The sequence below is a fragment of the Thalassophryne amazonica genome, chromosome 17 (genome assembly GCF_902500255.1).
Source record: "Thalassophryne amazonica chromosome 17, fThaAma1.1, whole genome shotgun sequence".
NCBI lineage: Eukaryota > Metazoa > Chordata > Actinopteri > Batrachoidiformes > Batrachoididae > Thalassophryne > Thalassophryne amazonica.
In genome coordinates, this window is record NC_047119.1 from 14,363,998 (window position 1) to 14,385,129 (window position 21,132).

Here is a 21,132-nt window from a genome sequence, read left to right on the forward strand (position 1 = left end):
TAAACACAACTTTAACATCAACCATTATGAAAACACAAATGAGAAAAACAAAGTCAGAAATACTAACTGCACACACAGTATTTATATAGTGGAAGTCCAGACAAATAGTGGTATGTCTTACCATAGCAAGCCTTTTGAGCAGTTGGACTGCCAGACGAGGCAGCGCTGGATCATGTTTGTGGTAAATGTACTTGGCCAAGACAACTATGAGATTGTTGCCGTGGCCACCATGTTGTGTTAGGGCCTGCTCCAGAGGGGAAACGACATCAGATGGTGGCTTTAGACGGATGATGTTGTTTGTGACAGAGAAGGCCAGTTTGACTGTCTGGATCAGGTTCTGACCTGGACCATCGGAGTCCACACTAGACAGAACCAGAGAGAAGGAAGAAGGGGGAAGCACACCGGGTCTAAGTTATAAGACAGACGAGTTTGTGCTAGTATTGTTTCTCCATAACAGAAGAAAATGATGCAGTAAATTAATTATTAATAACTGACATTTCTAATTTCACTAAGTGTCACCTGTTGTGCTGTGCAGCCAAGACAGCATCAATGGTGTCCACACCTACTCCCATGATAGTGACCACTGCCTGACCAGCCTCAGTATTTGCCAGGCTATAGATACACATAGACTGCAGGGTGGGCGTGCTGCATCAAAGAAACACACATTGTAAACTCGAATTAGACAAATATATCCCCCCCAGTGTCTCTCCACTCCCCTCACCCTGGCTTCCTCCCTATCACCTTGAAGGCAGCGCTGTTTTTACTGCTGCAGCGCTCAACCACTTTGCCTCAATTCAGATGATGGACTGCTTCAAGTTTAGTGCACATAAACAATGTCAAATGTATATTCATTGTCTTTAATTCTGATGTGTGCCATTATTATTATTACAGTAAACAAGTAATAATTGTGGATTAATTGCTGTATCTTGTCTGAGGTAATTGGAGTGTAAAGGTAATTGCGTTGTTGTTGCACTCATGTAATGACAATAAATCTCATATCAATATATCCCTGGGCTATCGAAAATCCAAGGGGCGTTTTGGCAAAAATACAGTGAGTGAATAGATGAATGAATGAGTCCATCACCTCCAGTTTCTTAATATGACAACTCAAAAACAACCATCTTGTAACTCACCAAAACAAAAGGCTACATTATGACAAACATTTTCGCATCTAGTGAACTTTGATGCACCAGATCAATTAAAATGCAACTTTGCTTTGCTTATGTAACACCTCAGTGATGTGTCTGCCCCCAGCTGGAGGGTAGCACCAATAACTACTTCAATATCAAGTTAACAATATCATAGTAATCATTTGAAGAAACCAGACTATATATATCTTGGAATGTTTAACAAACCAAGTGTAATAACTGCAGATAACAGATTTAAGACATTTAAATCTTAGAGTACTCAACCTTACCTGCCCTGATCCTCTCCCTCTGGATTCAGATTGAGAATGGCATGAATCAACTCCAAAATAAGACCACCTACGGGAACACAGAGCCAATTATATTTATCTTTTGATTTCACTGCTGTGTCTAAGAGATGTTAACTGGGACATGTTCCTTACCTATTCTCTCTCTGACTCCATAGGTGTTGTAACGCCACTTGTGGTATGTGGGCAGCATTTCCTTTAATACCAGCAGTACACAAGGGATCAGGCCTTTGTTGTGGGTGCTGTCCAGGTGGCCCTACAGGAATAACACAACGAAACAGACTGGGTGATGAGGACATGGTCTCAACAACAGTTACCTCTGATCAGCAGTATGCCCAAGAACAGTGAAACATCCTCATTTTAAGCCGAGGATCAACAGAAAATAAATGTTGATGTTGAAAACTTGAGATGTACTCTACACTGCTTGAGGTACTTTAATAGCAAAACGAAAAAAGTTGGGTTTAATACATGTCAGAGAATTTAACCTCCAATTAATCAGGCTTGATACAAACATATAGAGGTGCACCGATCATTATCGGCCGATCACGCCTTGATCGGTGATCGGCAAAATGCGCCGATCAAAAGGACCAATCACAACAGTGCAGGCAGTAGCGCAGGGAGCGCTTGGTCCTGTCATGACACGCTTTCCTCTGTGACGTAAACTCATTTTGACTTCTGATATGAGCTGGACGGACAAGGAGAGCAGTCGCCATCATCTAATGTAGTCCATGTCCGTCCAGCTCATATCAGAAGTCAAAATGAGTCAAATGGCTCTGAGAGATCTAAACAGACTGCTGTGTAATGAATGGAACCACACTGCCATCTAGTGGATATCCAGTGTGCGTGAGTGTGTATTTGTGAATCAGTAGGCATTTTGATTTTGTTTATTTTTTCATATGAGTGTAGAGGTACAAAGAGTACAAAGAAGCTTTGTTCATTTGATTTGCTTATATTGTGAACTGCCATGATACTGGAATTGACAACTAAGTTCGAAATAAAAAAAAAAAATTGATTGAATTGATTGTTTGTGGATCTGTGGATTTCGCGAAAAGAATGTCTCAAAATTACGTCACAGAGGAAAGCGATGAATGCATGTAATTGGTGATCCACAAATGCTGAAACTCAATTCACAAATACAATTTCCAGTTTTCTAAATGTAATTTTTTTTTTTTTTTTTTTTTACAAATTAAGTTTTATATTTGCAAATACAACATTATTTGCAAAGACCAATTTACAAGTTACAAATATGAAATTTGAATTTGTGGATATCTGAACACATTTGCAAATCAATGATTATTTGTAGATCACCCTGTGTGCATTTAAAAATATTAATGAGACAATTTTAACCCCATAGAATGAGGGCTGTATTTTACATTCTCAACGTATTCTCTGTAGGCTGTAACCTGAGCAACATGAAACATGGAAAAAAAAGCTTGCTGGTAGAACAAAGTCAGTGTAATAAAACAAAAGTTGGCAGTTTATTCTAGTGTCTTTATTTGAATGCATGTTTTTTGTTTTCATCATTAAGTTTTAATGCAAAAATAGTCCTATACATTAGAACTATATTCTTATTTTGGGCATGATCCAAATATGTACTTGATCGGTATCGGCCTTGATCGTTATCAGCAGATCAAAATTTCAGTGATCGGCCTAAAAAATCCTGATTGGTGCACCTCTACAAACATAGCAACCTGTTTAGTTCATACTTGGAAAAACGCTACTATAATTAACAATTATTTTCAATTATTTTCAAATTAAATACTGCAGAGGTAGGTCTTATACAGGCCCATGTTTTCATACACATCCCTGGATTTTGCAGCATGTACCACATGAGAGTCTGTAGCTTCCCCTAATCAGGAGACCAGTCCCACTCGGGTAACTTTCCCAGCCAAGGCAGTACTCATATACTGGCCTTGACTCAGCTGTACTCAGCTGTGTGACTTGGGATGACGCAGATGAAGTGGCTTGTCAAAGGACAGGTAGCACGACCAGGAATCAAACTCAAATCGACATATTGGTAGCCGAACTAAGGTTCTCTCTAGGCCGAAAAAGTGTTAGCCACTGTGGCTAACTGTTGGTAATTTCAATTAGCCACATGAGAAGATGATTAGCCAAACATTGAAATGCAAATAAATAAAAATATGTAAAACAAATATAGTGGACATTCAAAACATTCAAGACAGCTCAGAAACTTTCGTATAAACTGCCATTTAAAAAACAAACTCAGTTGCACAGTTTACAGCCTGTACTCCTCTGTAGCTTGTAGGCTCCTCTGTGCTCACTGTCCAAACTGTGTCACTACTTAATCCAATCTGTGTGATAGGTACTAGTTGGTAGCGATAGTATTTCATTATTTTGTGTGATGTGCATTATTTGTGTTGATGTTGTTACTTGTGTTTTCCAAAACATTTTGGTGGACATTAATGTTGGCCCCCATGTGACTTTGGGCCACTAGTCTTCAGCCCAAGTAAAACTGTGCTTTAATCCACCCCTGGTTCTGGCTACTGATGGGATCTAATCATTGACATTTATGAAGAATTAATGTGAATATTTTATTTGCAGTTTCCCGCACTGCCAAGCAGCTGAAAGTGCACAGTGTCTCAATTCACAAGCAATCTCAGCTTAGCACATCATACATTCATTTGCCATATGTAATATGGCGAAGGCTAGGGAGATCCCTACCCAACCTCCTATCCCACTGAGCTACCTGCTCAATGTTATGACCCTCACGAAAATGTACCCACAAAGAGCTTGTCTGATCTGTTGCAAGGTTACTGTACTACGCGTTTGGGAAACCAGGAAAACTCCTACTAAATCTGTTCAAGTTTGACCGTTGGGGTTTTTCTGTAATTATTGTATGGCTTTTGCCTTACAATATAAAGCACCTTGGGGCAACTGTTTGTTGTGATTTGGCGCTATATAAATAAAATTGATTTGATTTGAAGTTTACTTTGGATCTCATCTAAAAGGATTGGGATAAGGTCCTGGACAAAACCAATCCCAATTCCCCATTTTCACTTGCATAATATTCTTAAAGGAATTACTTCTTTCTTTTATGGAAAAATGGAAAGCTGGGGTACTGCTCAGATATACTTGACAGAAATGGACATGTAAATTATTTTTGTACCTTCACCAGGGTTGTGATGAGACGAAGGAAGGCGATGGCCACGGCATACTCTCCTTTTGGCTGCTCAATTTGAACCAACAGGTTACCATAGTTACCTGCATTCATTCCTTCAGCACTAGACAGGGGATAAAATATAAAACGTTTGTCTAACTCTGTAAGACAACCAATACCTAACAGTCAAAGTGCATCTGCAGTAGCAGCATTTTTTTTTTTAAACCTGATACACTGAGCCATGGTGGTCAATGGACTGGAGGCAAAGGGGAGGAAACCCGTGTGGTGAAGACTGGACCACACCTGAAATTAAATAAAAAATAACAAATTCCTTCAGTTAAGACTACAATGAGTACTTATTTACTAAAGCTTAAAGTGTAGGTGACACCAAAAAAATATGCACAAATCACTAAAAATGATGAAATGTTGATATTTAAAAAAATCCTTAATAAAATTCGATAAGTGCGCAGTTGAAGGATAAACTACAGCTGCCTGAAGCCTGCACTCTGTTTCAGCCCCGTTTAGTCCTCAGCCAGTGCAATATTGTTGCTACATCATCAGGAGAATGGCACCTGCTGATTTAAGCCCAAATCAATTGTAAACACGGTGGAGGTCGAGCTGTTTTTTTTTTTTTTAAGTATGGAGCTTTTTTTATTTTTAAGTCCAGTCTGGAGGATGATTCTTTTTCTAGTGTGGAGCTTTTTTTTATTTTTTATTTTTTAAGTCCATTCTGAAGGTGTTTCTGAAGCAGCTGTGGGGGACACAGCATTTATGGTTTTCAGCCTTATTTAGATGACAGTGGAGGTGATAAACTTTTTTTTTTTTTGCCAGCTCTTTGGTTGTAATCAACTGATAAAAAAAAAAGGTTGTACTATCTGACATCAGAAAAAAGTGATGAGGAAGTGTGGATTTTTTGTTTGTTTTCCCTCGTTTAGAAACAATTTCAAATATTAAAGGTGATAGAGAGAGGTTGAATGGGGCATTAATCCTTGTTCTGTGATGTGATATGTAGCCCAAACAAAATTGGTTGGGTCTGTAATGGCTCAGAACCTTCCTACAAGGCTCTCTGAAACAGCTATGTTACTATGCTGGGTTTAGAATGCCTCGTTTGCCTTTAATGGCGTCGTTTCGGAGCTTATTTGGCAACCTCATTATGAAATGCAAGTAGGTGGCGCCGATCGGTTGCCGTTGTTTGATTGGCTGCCCTTGCTCTCACTGAAAAGAAAGCATTATTTATTTATTTTCACTGAATAATTTTCATTGCTTTTATATTTTCTGTTGTGTTTCTATTCAGGTTTTTTTTTTTGCCTCTTTCTCTAAAATTGTATATAATAATCATTAGATTATTAATATATAAACAAAAATAAATTTAAGAAATATTACAATTTGAAAACAAATGCACCCGAACGTGATGACAGCTGCAATGCTAACTTTTAACATTGAAAATGCCATAGACATGCTAACATGTTAGCATCGCTCCCGTTTTTAAGTTATAAAATACATCTATCAACTGTTTCAGAAGAACATAACAGGTCAGTTTAACATAGAAAAGGTAAATAGTACTCACAGACGTATGCTCTTTAGGGTTTTAGCAGGAGAAAATTAAGCAAAAGAAAGAATAATCGAAGAATTGCTTCAATCTGCGAAGCACTGCTTCGATTGGTTCAAGGTTCAAAGCAAAGCCGCGCTGCAGAAAAGTTGTTTACAGACCTGCTGCAGGGTCTGTAATGAATACAGAAATTATTTTCCTGACAAACACCCCCCAAAACAACAGCCACTCTGAAGGACTGATAACATAATCGTTAAGCACAAAGCTTATTGATGTCGGTGGATCGAGTCATTTCTTAACGATACCCAAAAGGAACCGGTTCTCGATACACATCCCTAGCTGCTAAGGGGTTAGCTCATTCCCTTTAGAGGAACAAACCAGAGCTAACGTGCCAATCTAAAGTGCAATTCTTACAACAGGAATATGGCGCAACACAAATTTAAAACAAAAGAAAATGTGATACTCACAGGCTGTACTGATTGCTGGGGTTGATTTTGTCGCAGAGTCGGAACTGACCCTCTACTGAGTATTAAATGCCGACTGAAGCCAGCTCGATATCGTGCAAGGTTTGTGAAACAGTCCTCCATGAAATGCGCAAAGAAATAGTCGGCGGTTGTATGTACTGGGGATGCGGTTAAAAATCAATAAAAGTCAGTGATCACGTACATTGCTTTCCGTGGGAAGATCATAGTCCGCTAAAACAGCCTGGGAAAGCACACCTGTAGCTCGCCATTGCTTCTCTTCGAGTGTTACGAATGGGTGGGCACAACCTTATGAATAATTAATTTTGAAGGGGCGTGTGTGAGTGTGTGTGGGAGGGGCTATTGGTGAAAAAGTGATGTAAGTTTTCTCTCAAAAACAGATTGGCCTGTTTTCTAGGGGCAATTCAAAAAAGGAGAAATACTTGAAACAGAGGTTCTGAAACTTGCTGGCACTTCGTGTGTATTCCCCACAGCAGGGAGACTCTGAACTAACACCAAAAACATGAAAAAGATGATTTTGATTCTCTATCCCCTTTAAAAAAATGGCATGCGGAACTGAAAATATCAGCTATTTTTAAAATAAATATTGTTTCCTAGTTGAATACATTTAATGTACTGTACATTAGTAGCGTACCACGTTATTAGTAAATATTAAAACCATTCACAGGAGTAAATAATATCTTACCTAACCGTTCAGTGAGACCATCTTTAAACTTATCCACCTTTACAAAAGGACATCTCAACATAATTTAATTCCTTCTGTCTTGGCTGAGAAAAGTTTGTTTGACACACAGGACTTGGGTGCCAGTTGTAATCCGTTATTGCGGCTGATTGATCCAGTCTCTGTTAACGAGCAGCTGTGCGCTGCAAAAAGACTCCCAGCCCCTCATCTGCTCATACCTTCTCACTCTGCACGCGATGGCATTATCCCATGACCCACAAAACAATAAAATAATCTGAAAAAACTCAGTTTTCTATCTGTGTCAAGTGGAGAAGCCACACATATCAATATAAATGTTCCACCTGCCATTCTGTCAACGAAAATTAACCATCCTGACACCGAAAACACGGTGCACCTCCAACCCGAACCACTCGGTGGAAATGGAGTTGTCAGTAGACTGTAAATATCCATAAATTAATACCTAAATTCATGGAGGTATTGAGATAATGGTTCTCATGACGACATCACTTCCTCCTCCTTCTTGTCCAATGTCAGCACACCGGGAAGTTCCTGGTTCTTACTGGCGCACAGTTCAAAATCCGAATACTTATCTCTTCAAGGACTGCGCACCAGGAAAAGATAAATTTCAAACTGTTGTTTAATTTTAGTCTTAAATATTCATGAAAACATGACATTACGTGTCACCTACACTTTACGCATCACTGGATTTAAAAATGGTGTTTAAAAACAGAAGAACCTTTCCAGGTGCCCTTGCAGCCATGACAGCAAGGCAGTTCACACAGGATGCAATTACATCCACTGGAGGATCGACAACTGATGTTAACCTGACAAGACAATAAAACAGGAAAACCGGACAAATATGAAGTTTATTTCAAGTAGTATTAAATAAGAAGCACAGGATAATCTTATTTATTGACTGCCTTTGTAAAATAACTTTACCTCTGCAGCAACATGTAAATGCGTGATGTGAGAGGCAGCAAACAGTCTGACACAGTCCAGTCTGTGCTCATGATCTTATGGACCAGATCCAGAATGGGTTTGACACGTGCACAGTGAGCTAAAACATCTGGCAGTAGAAAGAGGGGAAAAAACAAAATATATTATTAAACAATCTGTACCTATTTGCTCAGACACGGGTGACATATTATTTCATGATACCTCATTACATCCTCTGCAAAATGCACCAAAGAAATTGATTCAAGAGCTCAATGTAGCGAATATAGCCACAGACCTATCTTTACAGAATCAAAAGTTGCCTTAATTTTCCACTTTTAACAAAGAACGGACTTTCCAGACATTTCTAAGGCAGGAATGTCTTAAGCTGAAGGACTGTATTATCACTTGACCCAGGGTTAGGTGAAGAAAGTCCCCACTTTCTCACAAAGTGATCAGTTTTCCAAACATTCCCTAACCAAATTTACGGCGTCTCAGGAAAGCTTCAAGAAACATTCTTTATAGATCAAAGATACTTGTTGAAACAAGTCTGGGCAACCCAGTTCAAACTGAATTTATTAGACAGTTTAATGAAACCTGTCCACAGTCAGAGGATGTCCAGATCCCAACAGGATTCTCCCTACAAATAACAGCTCAATAAAACCTGGAATTCTAACCAGCCGATGACAAAAGATCAACAGTCATAAAAACGACCAACAATGGGAGGGAACCACAGCACCTCCTTTTGGATCAGATTGGGAACACAGATCCTTCAATACGTGAACATAGTTTCCATTAACAAAAGAGAGAAACTGTCATTTCTGTTCCCGTTGTTAGAGTTAAACAAAGTCAAAGTTTATATTCCAATTTAATCTGTTATACATTTTTTCATGTTACAAGTATTCTTTTTTTTTAATAACAGTTGGTGCATGTTTAAATGTTATTTGTTGAATTATTAATGAATTGTCATGTTGAAAACAGAGTTTCTGTTAATCACTTTCCTTTTCTACTATGGGTTTAGATGAGTCAGTTTATATTTTGTTAGCCAAAGAAAAAGAAGGTATATGTCATTCATTGTATCTGATGTGTTTTTCAAATAACTTTCTTTGGGAGAAGCCTGAAGCCAAGCAGGCAGAGCTTATGACCATGTGCTAAGCCTCTTTAAAATGACCCAAAAACAAAGGAACCGGCTCTTTTTCCATTCTCTACTTCGGTTGTGCTTCTGCTCTTTTGACTGTCTTGCACCCCTCTTCTTGGACTCTTCTTCACTCTCCAAGTCCTAGCTCGTGGCTTTTGCTTCATTGTTTTTTGTTTTTCCATTGTGTTTCTTTTTTGCAGTAACATTCATTGTTTGATGCATCAGTTTTTAATAACTTTTAAGGCATGAGTCAAGTCATCTGCATTTTGAAGACAACTTCCGAGCTGTCTTCCGCTAACTCCACCCAAATCAAGGACCCAGATAAGTGAACCTTCAAGTGTTTTCAACGGTCTTTGCAATAATGTAAAGTGGATATTTAATTTTTTATAATAATAATTTGTGAACACAAAATTCACAGCTAAATTCCCACCAGGTTTATTCTCATTACATTTTAATATTTCATTTCTCTTGCCTTGTTTTTCTTGTGTCTAGTTGAAGACAGATGTTTAATCAATCTTATCAAGAACTTATGACTTTCAGATCAAAGACGGATTATTATCGATCAGAACATAATCAAGTTCCTGCGGTATGCAAGTGGTGCCCCTTTCAAGATATTTAATTAAATACTGTTTTAACATATCTGTTGCATTTACTGGTGCCCCCGTGCAAGGTGATTCAGTATGCTACATCAATATAGTTTATCAATAACTTCAACAAACAATAAATGTGACAAACAGTTACTGACCTCAATTCTTAATCTACCTGTACCCTGTACATGAGTGACCAGATGATGTACCTGCAGTAGAAACCACATGAAGCAGCATCTCCACCTCACAGGTGAAGAGTGTCCAGGAGCTATAAGAGTAGTCCCAACGAACCATGTAGCCCTGTTCGCCCCCGATCATCACCTGACCAAGCAGTCCCTGTGGCATCCACAGGTTAGTCTGCCCAGTGCCTGTTGAACAGTTAAAAGGAGAGATTTTAGTGGAAGCTGTCAACATAAAACATCAAAAATCTAAACACACAGGACTGCAAATATTTTGGGCACCCCAGATTTGTAGCAACAATCCAGCATTTCAAATGCTTTGGGACGCTTGTACTATCTTAACATCATGACCGTCATTCCCATTGCTCTGGCCAGCCATGTTTCCTATCAAGGAAACTGATCTGTGGAGCACTTTATATAGTTCTGTTCCACCTGGAGCACCAAAATACATGTCAGGGTGATATTTGTTGACTCCAGCTTCTTTTTCAATATTATGGTCACCTATAAACTGGTACACAAACTCAACTATCAGGAATCAGCCGCTTCTCCCTGTTTGTAAATTAGTGACTTCCTCAATAACAGCCAACAAAAAATGAGAAAGGACAACCACACATCCTGGGCCCTCATCGTGAACACACACTAAAGGCTGTGAGCCGAATGCAGTGCTCTCCATTGTCTTTACTCGTGCATGCATCACCGCCTTCTTCATAAAATCTAAATGAATGATCATGACAATCTGAAAATACTTTTTTCCTTCACTGGTCTTTGTTCATCCAACAACAAAGTATTTCATAAGAGCAGCAGACAGGTAAAGGATATTATTTTACAAATATGCTGTTTTCGAATGTTCCACATTTTCTGTCATGAGGTTCCTAGTGGGTGGAGCTGCTGCACTGCACAGTGCATATATATCATGCATCGTTTTAAAATCTTTTTCAGTAAACTGATCGTAGGTGTGTGAATGTGTTTGTCCATCTATATGTGGCTCTGCGATAGACTGGTGTCCAGTCCAGGGGATACCCCATCTCATGCCCTGTGACTGGCAAGACAGGCTCTAGCCATCCCCGTGACCCCTGACTGAAGTAAGTGGGTATAATACATGTGTATCCATTTAACATAATGTCATCTGTCTGTTGTCATTGTGGAATGAACACTAACCAAAAGGGTAAAGACGTTTTTGTGTCCGTCTCCTCCATAGTGTGTAATCATCATTGAAGATCACATCGTCGGGTTTCTGCTTGTAAACCTGTACATAGCAGGACATCTTATCCAAAAAGTTGTACACCTGCCACAGAACAAAGAACATTTTTTTTAATTTAGGCAAGCTAAAGATGAGAGAGCATTTGAGAAATACTGTGCATATGAATAACATACCCTTTTAACAGCCGACTTATTTGACAGAAGGGCAGATAGAAGCTGTAACAGCGGCCTAATCTTGTGAGGGAATATCCCAACAGCGCTGTCCAGAATCATTCCCAATCCCATGTTTGGCTTCTGTGTAACAATATTACAAACAGGACAGACATCAAGAGTCATTACTGTGGAGTCCGTTTATCAAGTTCAATGTTGAAAACAGTCATGTCCACTACCGTTTCCCAAAATATTTCAGCCAGACTGGGAGATGAAAGCACCTCACAGGCAACATCAATCAGGTGGGAGCCATGAGTTGCACCATCAGTCTGTTTAATCCATCAGGAAGAGGTAAGTTACAAACAAGTTTTAAGTGACTGTGTGAATCAGGATACTTCATGTGGAGTCTGTATCTATACCTGTAGGCATTCTTCTTCAAAAGATGTGACAACAAAGCAAAGGAGGCTGTAGATGCACATCTTTGCTGTGCTTGCTGTGGACTGAAGACAAATAAATAAATAAAGCAACAGTGACAGACAAATTAGTTTATCAACTTACATTTAATAGACATTTATTTTGTGAATAACAAGAAAAATGATGCACAAATAGTAATTAATGGTTTGCAGGAACTTTAAAATTTTCAAAGACGGTCACACCAAAATGCCATTAAAAACACACATACAGACAGAGGCTTTTCTCAATACAGTACTAACAAATATCAAATACAAACTATATTTATCCACCTGACAGAGAAAGCAAGAAGCAAAGTGAAACCAGACACATCCATCTGAGAATCATCAAGCTTTGTTAATTTATGACAAAGCACGGCAAGTCCTTAAAAGAATCTTTTGTTTTCCCTCTTCATGTGATTGATGTAGCAGGAAGCAGTGTCTGAAGAATCATTCAGATGTACACAGGGAAAATTTTACTTATCAACCAAATGATAGAACAGTGTTGCAGGATCATTTAAAAACATGAAGCAACTAGTAACACAATATACACCTTTTCAGTATAATAATAAAATAAAAAAAAAACTGTCTTACATTATTTGATGACACTCCAAGACCTTTCAGCATAGTGGAAAGGTACTGGAATACTCCCAGCTGCAGGGCGTTGCTGCCTAACCTCCTGATCACTGGGCTGGACTCATCTGGTCTGAGTGTGAACCTGAGTAAGACCCAGGCCAGCAGCACTGGGCCATGATGAGGAATGTCACCAAATGTCAGTAGGAGTTGGTTCATCTCCTGAAAAAGGGAGAGAAATTATTATTCTATTATTTCACTGATTGACTTGATTAATAAATTTAACATTTTCAAGGCAGACGCACAAAATAGCTGATGTTGGTCAGGGGTAAATAGTTAGTCAATTCCACACAAAGTAGTCTGTAGGAAATAAAAATTTCAAATTAATTATACAGACAATCATCACAACTTTCCATTTTTGGAACTGCAATTAGTTTGCTTGTAGCTCATTTATGTTAGATCTGAGTTTGAATTTGTGTTACTTTTATCGTAAATGTCGTTACATTTTAGGGGAATCTTTGCAAAGAGATCTGAAATTAAGCAACTGTAACTAGACTTGTAAATAAATAATAGCACATTTAAAATAATGACAAAAATCACTTTTACCAAAGTCACTTCATGACCACACAAAAAAGCCATCATGTAGTTTGCTTCAATAATTTCCATAAGAACAGCACCAAGGGTAAATTTATTTTATAAAAGAGAATTATGCTTCTATATATAGCTCTTTATTTCCAAATGAGATTGTTTTATGTCATGCTGTCTTGTTCCACTGCTCAAGTCACTCCATGACAAATTCCAAATCATTATTTGACAGTAGCTTATTATTTCAATAAAAAGCAAAGACTTATGAGTTATTAGTTCTGAATATCTTTACACTGTTGTGTACAAACAATTTTTTATAGGTTAGAGTTACGGAAGCAAAGTAAAGATGTCAGGATTCCATGCCAATTTTACGTGACAAAACCAATTAAGGTCTGACAACTTTCGCTTACTTAATGTGTTATAGTTTGCTCATATGATTCCTCACAAAGGCGTAATCATGTTAGTTCCACACAAAAAAAAAAAAAACTACAGCTAAAGCAAGAATAGCTGCTTGGCCCAACTCTCCAGGCCTGAGCAGTTTGCCTCATTTGGTTAATTTTTGTATGTTACATTGCTAGACAGCAAGAGACTCAAACCTTCATAACTTCAGGGGCACTAGAGAGCTGATGCTGCTCCGTACAGTCTCCTAGGGCACACTTGTGGAGGAAGTCTATGTCCATTCCCTCAACCAGGATGAGGGAGCTCACGTATCTGCATGTCAGACAAACACACAGGACCACAGAAAACAAACAAACATTTAAAAGCTAATCAATGCACAATAGAACATATATGGTCAAACACATTTAGTACCTCTGTTTCTTTAGGCATAACCAATCAACACAAAATCATATTTACAGTTTGAGGAGTACACATCACATCGAGATGCTCTCACCCAATGCGGTCAACAAGCGCATCCATGCTCTTGTCCAGCAGATGTTTGTTGGTCTGTCGTAAACCAAAACCCTGTTCCTTGAACATCTTGGTGAAGCTCAGTAGGTCAGCTGGACTCATCTCATAATAGGCAAAGTACAGGAAAATGATTTCGAGCAGCAGAGACTGCTCTCTCAGGCACTGCAGAAACCACTGAGACACCTGCCTCTCTGTCTGAAGGAGGAACAAAGGATGGACTTTCACTGCCAAAATACTGTTAGCATAACCATGTCGAACAGAAGAACATGATATGGCACTTATATCAAACATAATATTTCCCAAACATTAATAAATCATCACCATGAGGTTTCCATGAGTTTCCCAGGTTGGTGCCTCTGCTTTGAAAAGCTCCTCAAACTGTGACTGGCAATTACTGATCAGGTCCTTCTCTAGTTTATTTACACAAATACTGTACTCCGTCTGGATGACAACAAATACATGGAGAATTAAGATGCGGGTGTTGGGGGGGTTTCAAAGAAAAAACTGTGTTCCACAATCTAATGTGACTCAATTCTAGCCGCACTTTACCCTGTAGATATGTCGTTCATCTTGAAAGTATGTGAGGAACAGCAGGACACAGCGGAGTAGATATGTGCGCTCTTCATAGTAATAGTCAGCTACCTGAAACATAACCACAGAGACGCTTCATGATATCAGTTCTGACAGCCAAGGCGAAGAAAACATTATTGTACAGTAAATAAATGGAACTAAATCTCCAGTGCCAACCTTCAGCAGTAGTGCTTGGCTTTGTCGCTCATCCTTGAGAACATCCTGCATGGAAATACTGTGTTACACATCATGTGATTATATTATGACATCTTCCCACAGTCTTTGGTCTTGTGTCCATATAGCGGCTCCACCCCGGTGACAGTTTCTTTTTTGAACTGCTCTGAATGAGAACGGAGCGCATGCGGCAGCACCCAGCTTCTTTTTTTCACAGCAGACTGCTCTCAACTTTTCAATCGCCCTGTCATGCAGTGCTTGTTCAGAGGAAAGGATGATTTTTGCTAATTTGTCACTCAAAATCGATCACAACAGACACAATGAAAAAAAAAAAAAAAAGACCACCTCATCTGTGATAGCAGATTGGACAGATGCTGGATTCTTTGCTGAGGCTATGTTATAATTCTCATTAGCTGTTTATTGTCAAAGAACAATGTCCAGCGGAGACGACCCGCCACTAAACACACTGAAACCACCGGAAAGAAAGCATTTCTGGGTGCTCACTCACTTTCTTTATTAACACCCGGGGACATGCAGCCTTACACATCATCATACTAGAATTTGAGCAACATTTGTCTTTTTCCCCTTCTCCTCACAGGTCATTCTGGCTGATTATCACCAAAAACCTTTACTTTTGCAAAGATTAAGACTTTGGGTTTTTTGTTTTTTTGGTTTTTTTTTGGGGGGGGGGCAAAGGCCAAATTTTATATTTTTCACTCTGATTTCCCTTGAACTTAAAACACTTCTGTAGATGACCCCCCATAGGCAAAGTAAATTTGCCAAAAGCCAATCACTGAGGTCAAGGTTCAAAATTTTGATTTACACTCCGATTTTCACCATAGTTGGCACACAGATGTAGCTGTGCTCTGAAATTGCCCATTGGAGGTCAAATTTTACAAAGGTCAATCACTGGAGTCAAGACCAAGATCATGTCTACCTACTCCTCTCAGTTACTTTAGCCAATAACTGCCAAATGTGGTATGAAGATGAAGGTCAACCCAGGAATCACCCTGCAAGGGCTGAATTTAGGAAAGGCCACTGAGGTCAAGTTCAAGGAATTTGATTTTCAATCCAATCTGGACCAAGATTGGTACACACAAGGTCATCCAAAGGTTTATCACTCTAGCAAAGGTCAAGGTCATTCGGTTAAAAGGTCAGATTTCCACCAGGTAAAGAACTGTAAGGTTTATCAGGAGGATTTTTCCAGCGTTATCCTAAAAAAGATGGCCACATTCTTAATGATGCTATACTTATCCTACCTGCCATAGCATGCTGACACCTAAAAAAAAAAAAAAAGTCCAGCTGCCCACTATGCACTTACTGACTGTAAGCAAATAAGCCCATGACTGTCCTCAAATTATACCTTCATTTTACTTTTTTACTTTAATTTGTACTTATGGTGCACTTAATATACTGTAGACTGTAACACACATTCTTACACAAAAACACAGTTGATACAAATAAACAAACAAACAAGTGATTATGATGCAAAATGTGTGTCAGGGGTGTAGCAAAAGAGGATTGTACCATGTGGCCTAAAATCAGATTCCAACATAAAATAGTAATCCAACTTGAACCTGTATAGAACCACGGGTTCCTCTGTAGTCCTCTGATAAATAGCACAGTAAAAGCTGCACACTCTGCTGCTCATCTAGAGCCTGTAAGATCATAAAAAATTATGGAACAGTCATGAAAAGTACTATATAAAGAATTCACAAGTAAATTATATTACTTATAAACTTGTTTCTTGAATTTTACCAAGTGTTTACTGATTCTCAGACCAAAATCCTTCCATGCTTGTGAAATATCTTTGTTCTCCCTGACTTTCCCAGCAGACGTTGCACTGAAAAAAAAAGAAGAAAAGAAATTAAAATGGGATTCTGACAAATACTGAAGCAGTTATGAAATAATCAGGTCAAAAGAACCCCAACTATACCTGGGTCGCTTGTAGTAACCAAGACCTTGACGCAGTTTGTCCATGTGTCTGTCAAGCACTTTCTCTATCTCAACCTTCAGAATTCAAAACAACAACAAAGAAGCTCAAAAGTGAAATTTTAGACAATTAATGACAACCATACAAATGGAAACAGTCTATTTCATAGCACATTCTTCAGTGATGCACATTCAACTAGACAGAAAATAAATGTAGATTAAAATTTAAATGATACAAAACAGGCAACTGCATCTTCAAATCTTCACATTAGTGAAGCTGAAACCAGAGTAAATTTACATAAATATAATAATTATCTGTATAATCAACAGATTAACAAACTACCAAAGTCAGTTTTCATAAGTTTAGTTTTTAGTCAAGAAATTAATCCAAGTCACAGATAGACATACCGGATCCTTAAATGCAGATTTTCCCAGTAGGATAGCCCATAATTCCCGGCTGCTGCTAAAAGAAGAATAATTGTACAGTACTTTTGCAAATAACTCACAGATTTATGCACACAAAAGAGGACAAACTCACTACAACCTCAACGATGTGTGAAAGGATCTTTTAATCACATGTGGATTCATTAATTTTACAGATACCTTTTTTAAAAATAGTAATTTCCCCAACACGCCACACATTTCATATTACAAATAATACAACTCCTGGCAAATATTATGGAATCACCGGCCTCGGAGGATGTTCATTCAGTTGTTTAATTTTGTAGAAAAAAAAGCAGATCACAGACATGACACAAAACTAAAGTCATTTCAAATGGCAACTTTCTGGCTTTAAGAAACACTATAAGAAATCAGGAAAAAAAATTGTGGCAGTCAGTAACAGTTACTTTTTTAGACCAAGCAGAGGGGAAAAAAAAATATGGAATCACTCAATTCTGAGGAACAAATTATGGAATCACCCTGTAAATTTTCATCCCCAAAACTAACACCTGCATCAAATCAGATCTGCTCGTTAGTCTGCATCTAAAAAGGAGTTTTCATACCTTGGAGAGCTGTTGCACCAAGTGGACTGACATGAATCATGGCTCCAACACGAAAGATGTCAATTGAAACAAAGGAGAGGATTATCAAACTCTTAAAAGAGGGTAAATCATCACGCAATGCTGCAAAAGATGTTGGTTGTTCACAGTCAGCTGTGTCTAAACTCTGGACCAAATACAAATAACATGGGAAGGTTGTTAAAGGCAAACATACTGGTAGACCAAGGAAGACATCAAAGCGTCAAGACAGAAAACTTAAAGCAATATGTCTCAAAAATCGAAAATGCACAACAAAACAAATGAGGAACGAATGGGAGGAAACTGGAGTCAACGTCTGTGACCGAACTGTAAGAAACCGCCTAAAGGAAATGGGATTTACATACAGAAAAGCTAAACGAAAGCCATCATTAACACCTAAACAGAAAAAAACAAGGTTACAATGGGCTAAGGAAAAGCAATCGTGGACTGTGGATGACTGGATGAAAGTCATATTCAGTGATGAATCTCGAATCTGCATTGGGCAAGGTGATGATGCTGGAACTTTTGTTTGGTGCTGTTCCAATGAGATTTATAAAGATGACTGCCTGAAGAGAACATGTAAATTTCCACAGTCATTGATGATATGGGGCTGCATGTCAGGTAAAGGCACTGGGGAGATGGCTGTCATTACATCATCAATAAATGCACAAGTTTACGTTGATATTTTGGACACTTTTCTTATCCCATCACTTGAAAGGATGTCTGGGGATGATGAAATCATTTTTCAAGATGATAATGCATCTTGCCATAGAGCAAAAACTGTGAAAACATTCCTTGCAAAAAGACACATAGGGTCAATGTCATGGCCTGCAAATAGTCCAGATCTTAATCCAATTGAAAATCTTTGGTGGAAGTTGAAGAAAATGGTCCATGACAAGGCTGCAAAACCTGCAAAGCTGATCTGGCAACAGCAATCAGAGAAAGTTGGAGCCAGACTGATGAAGAGTACTGTTTGTCACTCATTAAGTCCATGCCTCAGAGACTGCAAGCTGTTATAAAAGCCAGAGGTGGTGCAACAAAGTACTAGTGATGTGTTGGAGCGTTCTTTTGTTTTTCATGATTCCATAATTTATTCCTCAGAATTCAGTGATTCCATATTTTTTTTCCCTCTGCTTGGTCTAAAAAAGTAACCGTTACTGACTGCCACAATTTTTTTTCTTGATTTCTTATAGTGTTTCTTAAAGCCAGAAAGTTGCCATTTGAAATGACTTTAGTTTTGTGTCATGTCTGTGATCTGCTTTTTTTCTACAAAATTAAACAACTGAATGAACATCCTCCGAGGCCGGTGATTCCATAATTTTTGCCAGGGGTTGTAATACAATACTACTGTCTACTTCCTTTCCATATAAACGTGGTAAAAAAAATTTTTAAAAAACAGTTTGACTTGTTTTAAGACAGGGTCAGATTGTCAGTTGGTCAATACATATAAAATTGTAGAAACAGATGCGATTACTTGTTGAAGCTTCTGACTGGCTAATTGTGAGAAGAAAGACTTAATTGTGGCACCAATGGCTGTATAGAAGGGCCTCCCTGTGGAAACAATGTGTTCTTGCATTTACGACCATGGGGAGAAAATAAATATGTCAAGAGAATTAGGCAGCGCAGTCTCGTTTGAGGGTGGGCACTAAAGGGGTAAAATATGACGCATATGATGTCATTTCTCTACATCCAGAGAAAAAAAACTATGGTATTTTCGCTTGGTTTTTGGGCAAATCACATGCACAAAAAGTGAAAATGCAAAGAAAAAGTGACGATGTGGTGGGAAAGTGGACATGTGTTGCGGTTTGTTTATGACCAGGAGCTCAAACATGTTGAGGCAGTTTTGCAGCCGAGAGAACGTAGCTATTCAGGTTAGCTGTGTAGGCTAACACTTAGTGACACTCCCATTCACCTCATCTTCCTTTCTCCACTGGGAACCGAAAAAAAAAAAAAAACAGACTTTCGTGACTGCTTCTGTGATTGCAGCCAAAAACAAAAACAGTACACCACTTTCCCATGCGAAGTTATGCTGTGTATACATTGCACAATGGGACCGGTGGTCCCCACAACTGGTCAAGTCCCATGATATCACGCAGGGTTCAAACAAGACTGCGGTACCCTGTTAAGCCAAAGCATCTGAGGATTGGGTGGGGGGCTCTCTACATGTCAAGCTCTTCCTTTATGGCCATCTCCAAATGATTCAAGGAACCCGAAAGAAACAGCTTCATGTGTGGGGAAAAATAAACTTCATATAATTCAGGAATGAAGTAGTGAAACTTACGCCTGTTCGTATTTTAAAAGGTTTTGCCTAGGTTTTCTGATGCTGAACATAAAAACATAATGTGCCAAATACACAATGGATACACAGCAGTTGGCAGGTCTGAATAAGCTGCTAAATGAATCTGTGAACCCTCTGACAACGCACTGGCTTCTGTATGGTCACCTATGGCACAGCAGTGGCATTTCAATGGCACCCTGTGACTAGTGATGTTAAGCTCGAGTCAGTCTGCTCAACACAGCATCGAGCTTTTTGAACCAGAAGTGTCAGTGAGCAGCGTTTCGAGCACACCCCATCACGTGACAACTGCGAGCGAGACCTCGTTACGTCACACCACGTGTCGAGCGTAGCGGAAAATTCGAATAATCTGGGCGTTTCAATACGACCCGCAAAATATTTAAATGAGATCTGAATCGCAGCTCAAACCATGGGTTTTTGAGAGGAGGAGATTGCTAGCGACACTGTTACTGCCAATTACCATGTGAATCGGAGCCAAGGAAAGCATTAGTTTATATTTAGGTCTAGTTTAGAGTTCATTTAGTATAGTTAGCTACATACACATAGGATCTAACATAGACAGACACACACCATACACAACAGGCATCCATTCATATACAACATTTATTCACACAGTACATCAACACAGGTTAGACTATATATTATAGGTAGATCAGAGACTGAGCTGAAGAGCTGTGATTTTGTTGAAGTGAAAGGTGTGAGAAAGGTGAGTGTGTATGACAGAGAGTGAGGTGTGTGACAGAGAGTGAGTAGTGGTGAGGAACGGACATTGAGCACCAGTTCCAAAAAGAGCATGATCAATTGCTTGGGAGCACTTTGGTCTAATAAGCCCCAAAAAGGTCAAGTGCTTGAATTATGCTCAAGAGATGAGGTACAGTAACAATACGTCTTCAATGCTGCAACACCTGAGGTCCAAACATCCCGAGACATCAATGGCTGCTGCTTCTGTTGCTGCTCCTGGAGCAGGAATCAGGCCATGTAACCTGTATTTTATTCTTTATCTTTATTTATAAGATTAAAACATACTAATAAACAAAAATAACTCAGCACCTGCATTCAATTACCAGTCATGCTACCCTTTCTTCTGCTTGGACACTTGATGTGTGCACTGGTTCTGTAAAGGGGTAGCGAGTGAAGTCACCCCACAGCGAACTTGCCCCAGGTGAAGTCACCCC

At 38.9% G+C, this 21,132-nt stretch overlaps 1 protein-coding gene across 2 annotated transcripts in view; it reads right to left on the reverse strand.

Moving 5' to 3' along the window:
• Window positions 1-21,132, reverse strand: part of nup188 (nucleoporin 188) — a 36,046-nt gene that overhangs the window by 13,972 nt on the left and 942 nt on the right. The window contains exons 2-24 of one of the 2 annotated variants that reach the window (XM_034192110.1): window positions 17,051-17,102; window positions 16,647-16,720; window positions 16,469-16,553; window positions 16,288-16,368; window positions 14,714-14,758; window positions 14,516-14,608; window positions 14,288-14,407; window positions 13,950-14,161; window positions 13,654-13,768; window positions 12,494-12,694; window positions 11,870-11,950; window positions 11,690-11,779; window positions 11,475-11,594; window positions 11,259-11,385; window positions 10,131-10,289; window positions 8,203-8,329; window positions 8,000-8,087; window positions 4,777-4,853; window positions 4,560-4,674; window positions 1,568-1,688; window positions 1,418-1,484; window positions 520-645; window positions 122-362 (exon numbers count right to left, since the gene is read on the reverse strand). In XM_034192110.1, the coding sequence (XP_034048001.1) occupies window positions 122-362; window positions 520-645; window positions 1,418-1,484; window positions 1,568-1,688; window positions 4,560-4,674; window positions 4,777-4,853; window positions 8,000-8,087; window positions 8,203-8,329; window positions 10,131-10,289; window positions 11,259-11,385; window positions 11,475-11,594; window positions 11,690-11,779; window positions 11,870-11,950; window positions 12,494-12,694; window positions 13,654-13,768; window positions 13,950-14,161; window positions 14,288-14,407; window positions 14,516-14,608; window positions 14,714-14,758; window positions 16,288-16,368; window positions 16,469-16,553; window positions 16,647-16,720; window positions 17,051-17,102 (2,617 nt within the window). Of the gene's footprint in view, window positions 1-121; window positions 363-519; window positions 646-1,417; window positions 1,485-1,567; window positions 1,689-4,559; window positions 4,675-4,776; window positions 4,854-7,999; window positions 8,088-8,202; window positions 8,330-10,130; window positions 10,290-11,258; window positions 11,386-11,474; window positions 11,595-11,689; window positions 11,780-11,869; window positions 11,951-12,493; window positions 12,695-13,653; window positions 13,769-13,949; window positions 14,162-14,287; window positions 14,408-14,515; window positions 14,609-14,713; window positions 14,759-16,287; window positions 16,369-16,468; window positions 16,554-16,646; window positions 16,721-17,050; window positions 17,106-21,132 lie in introns of both variants that reach the window. The other variant, XM_034192109.1, reaches the window with a different exon arrangement.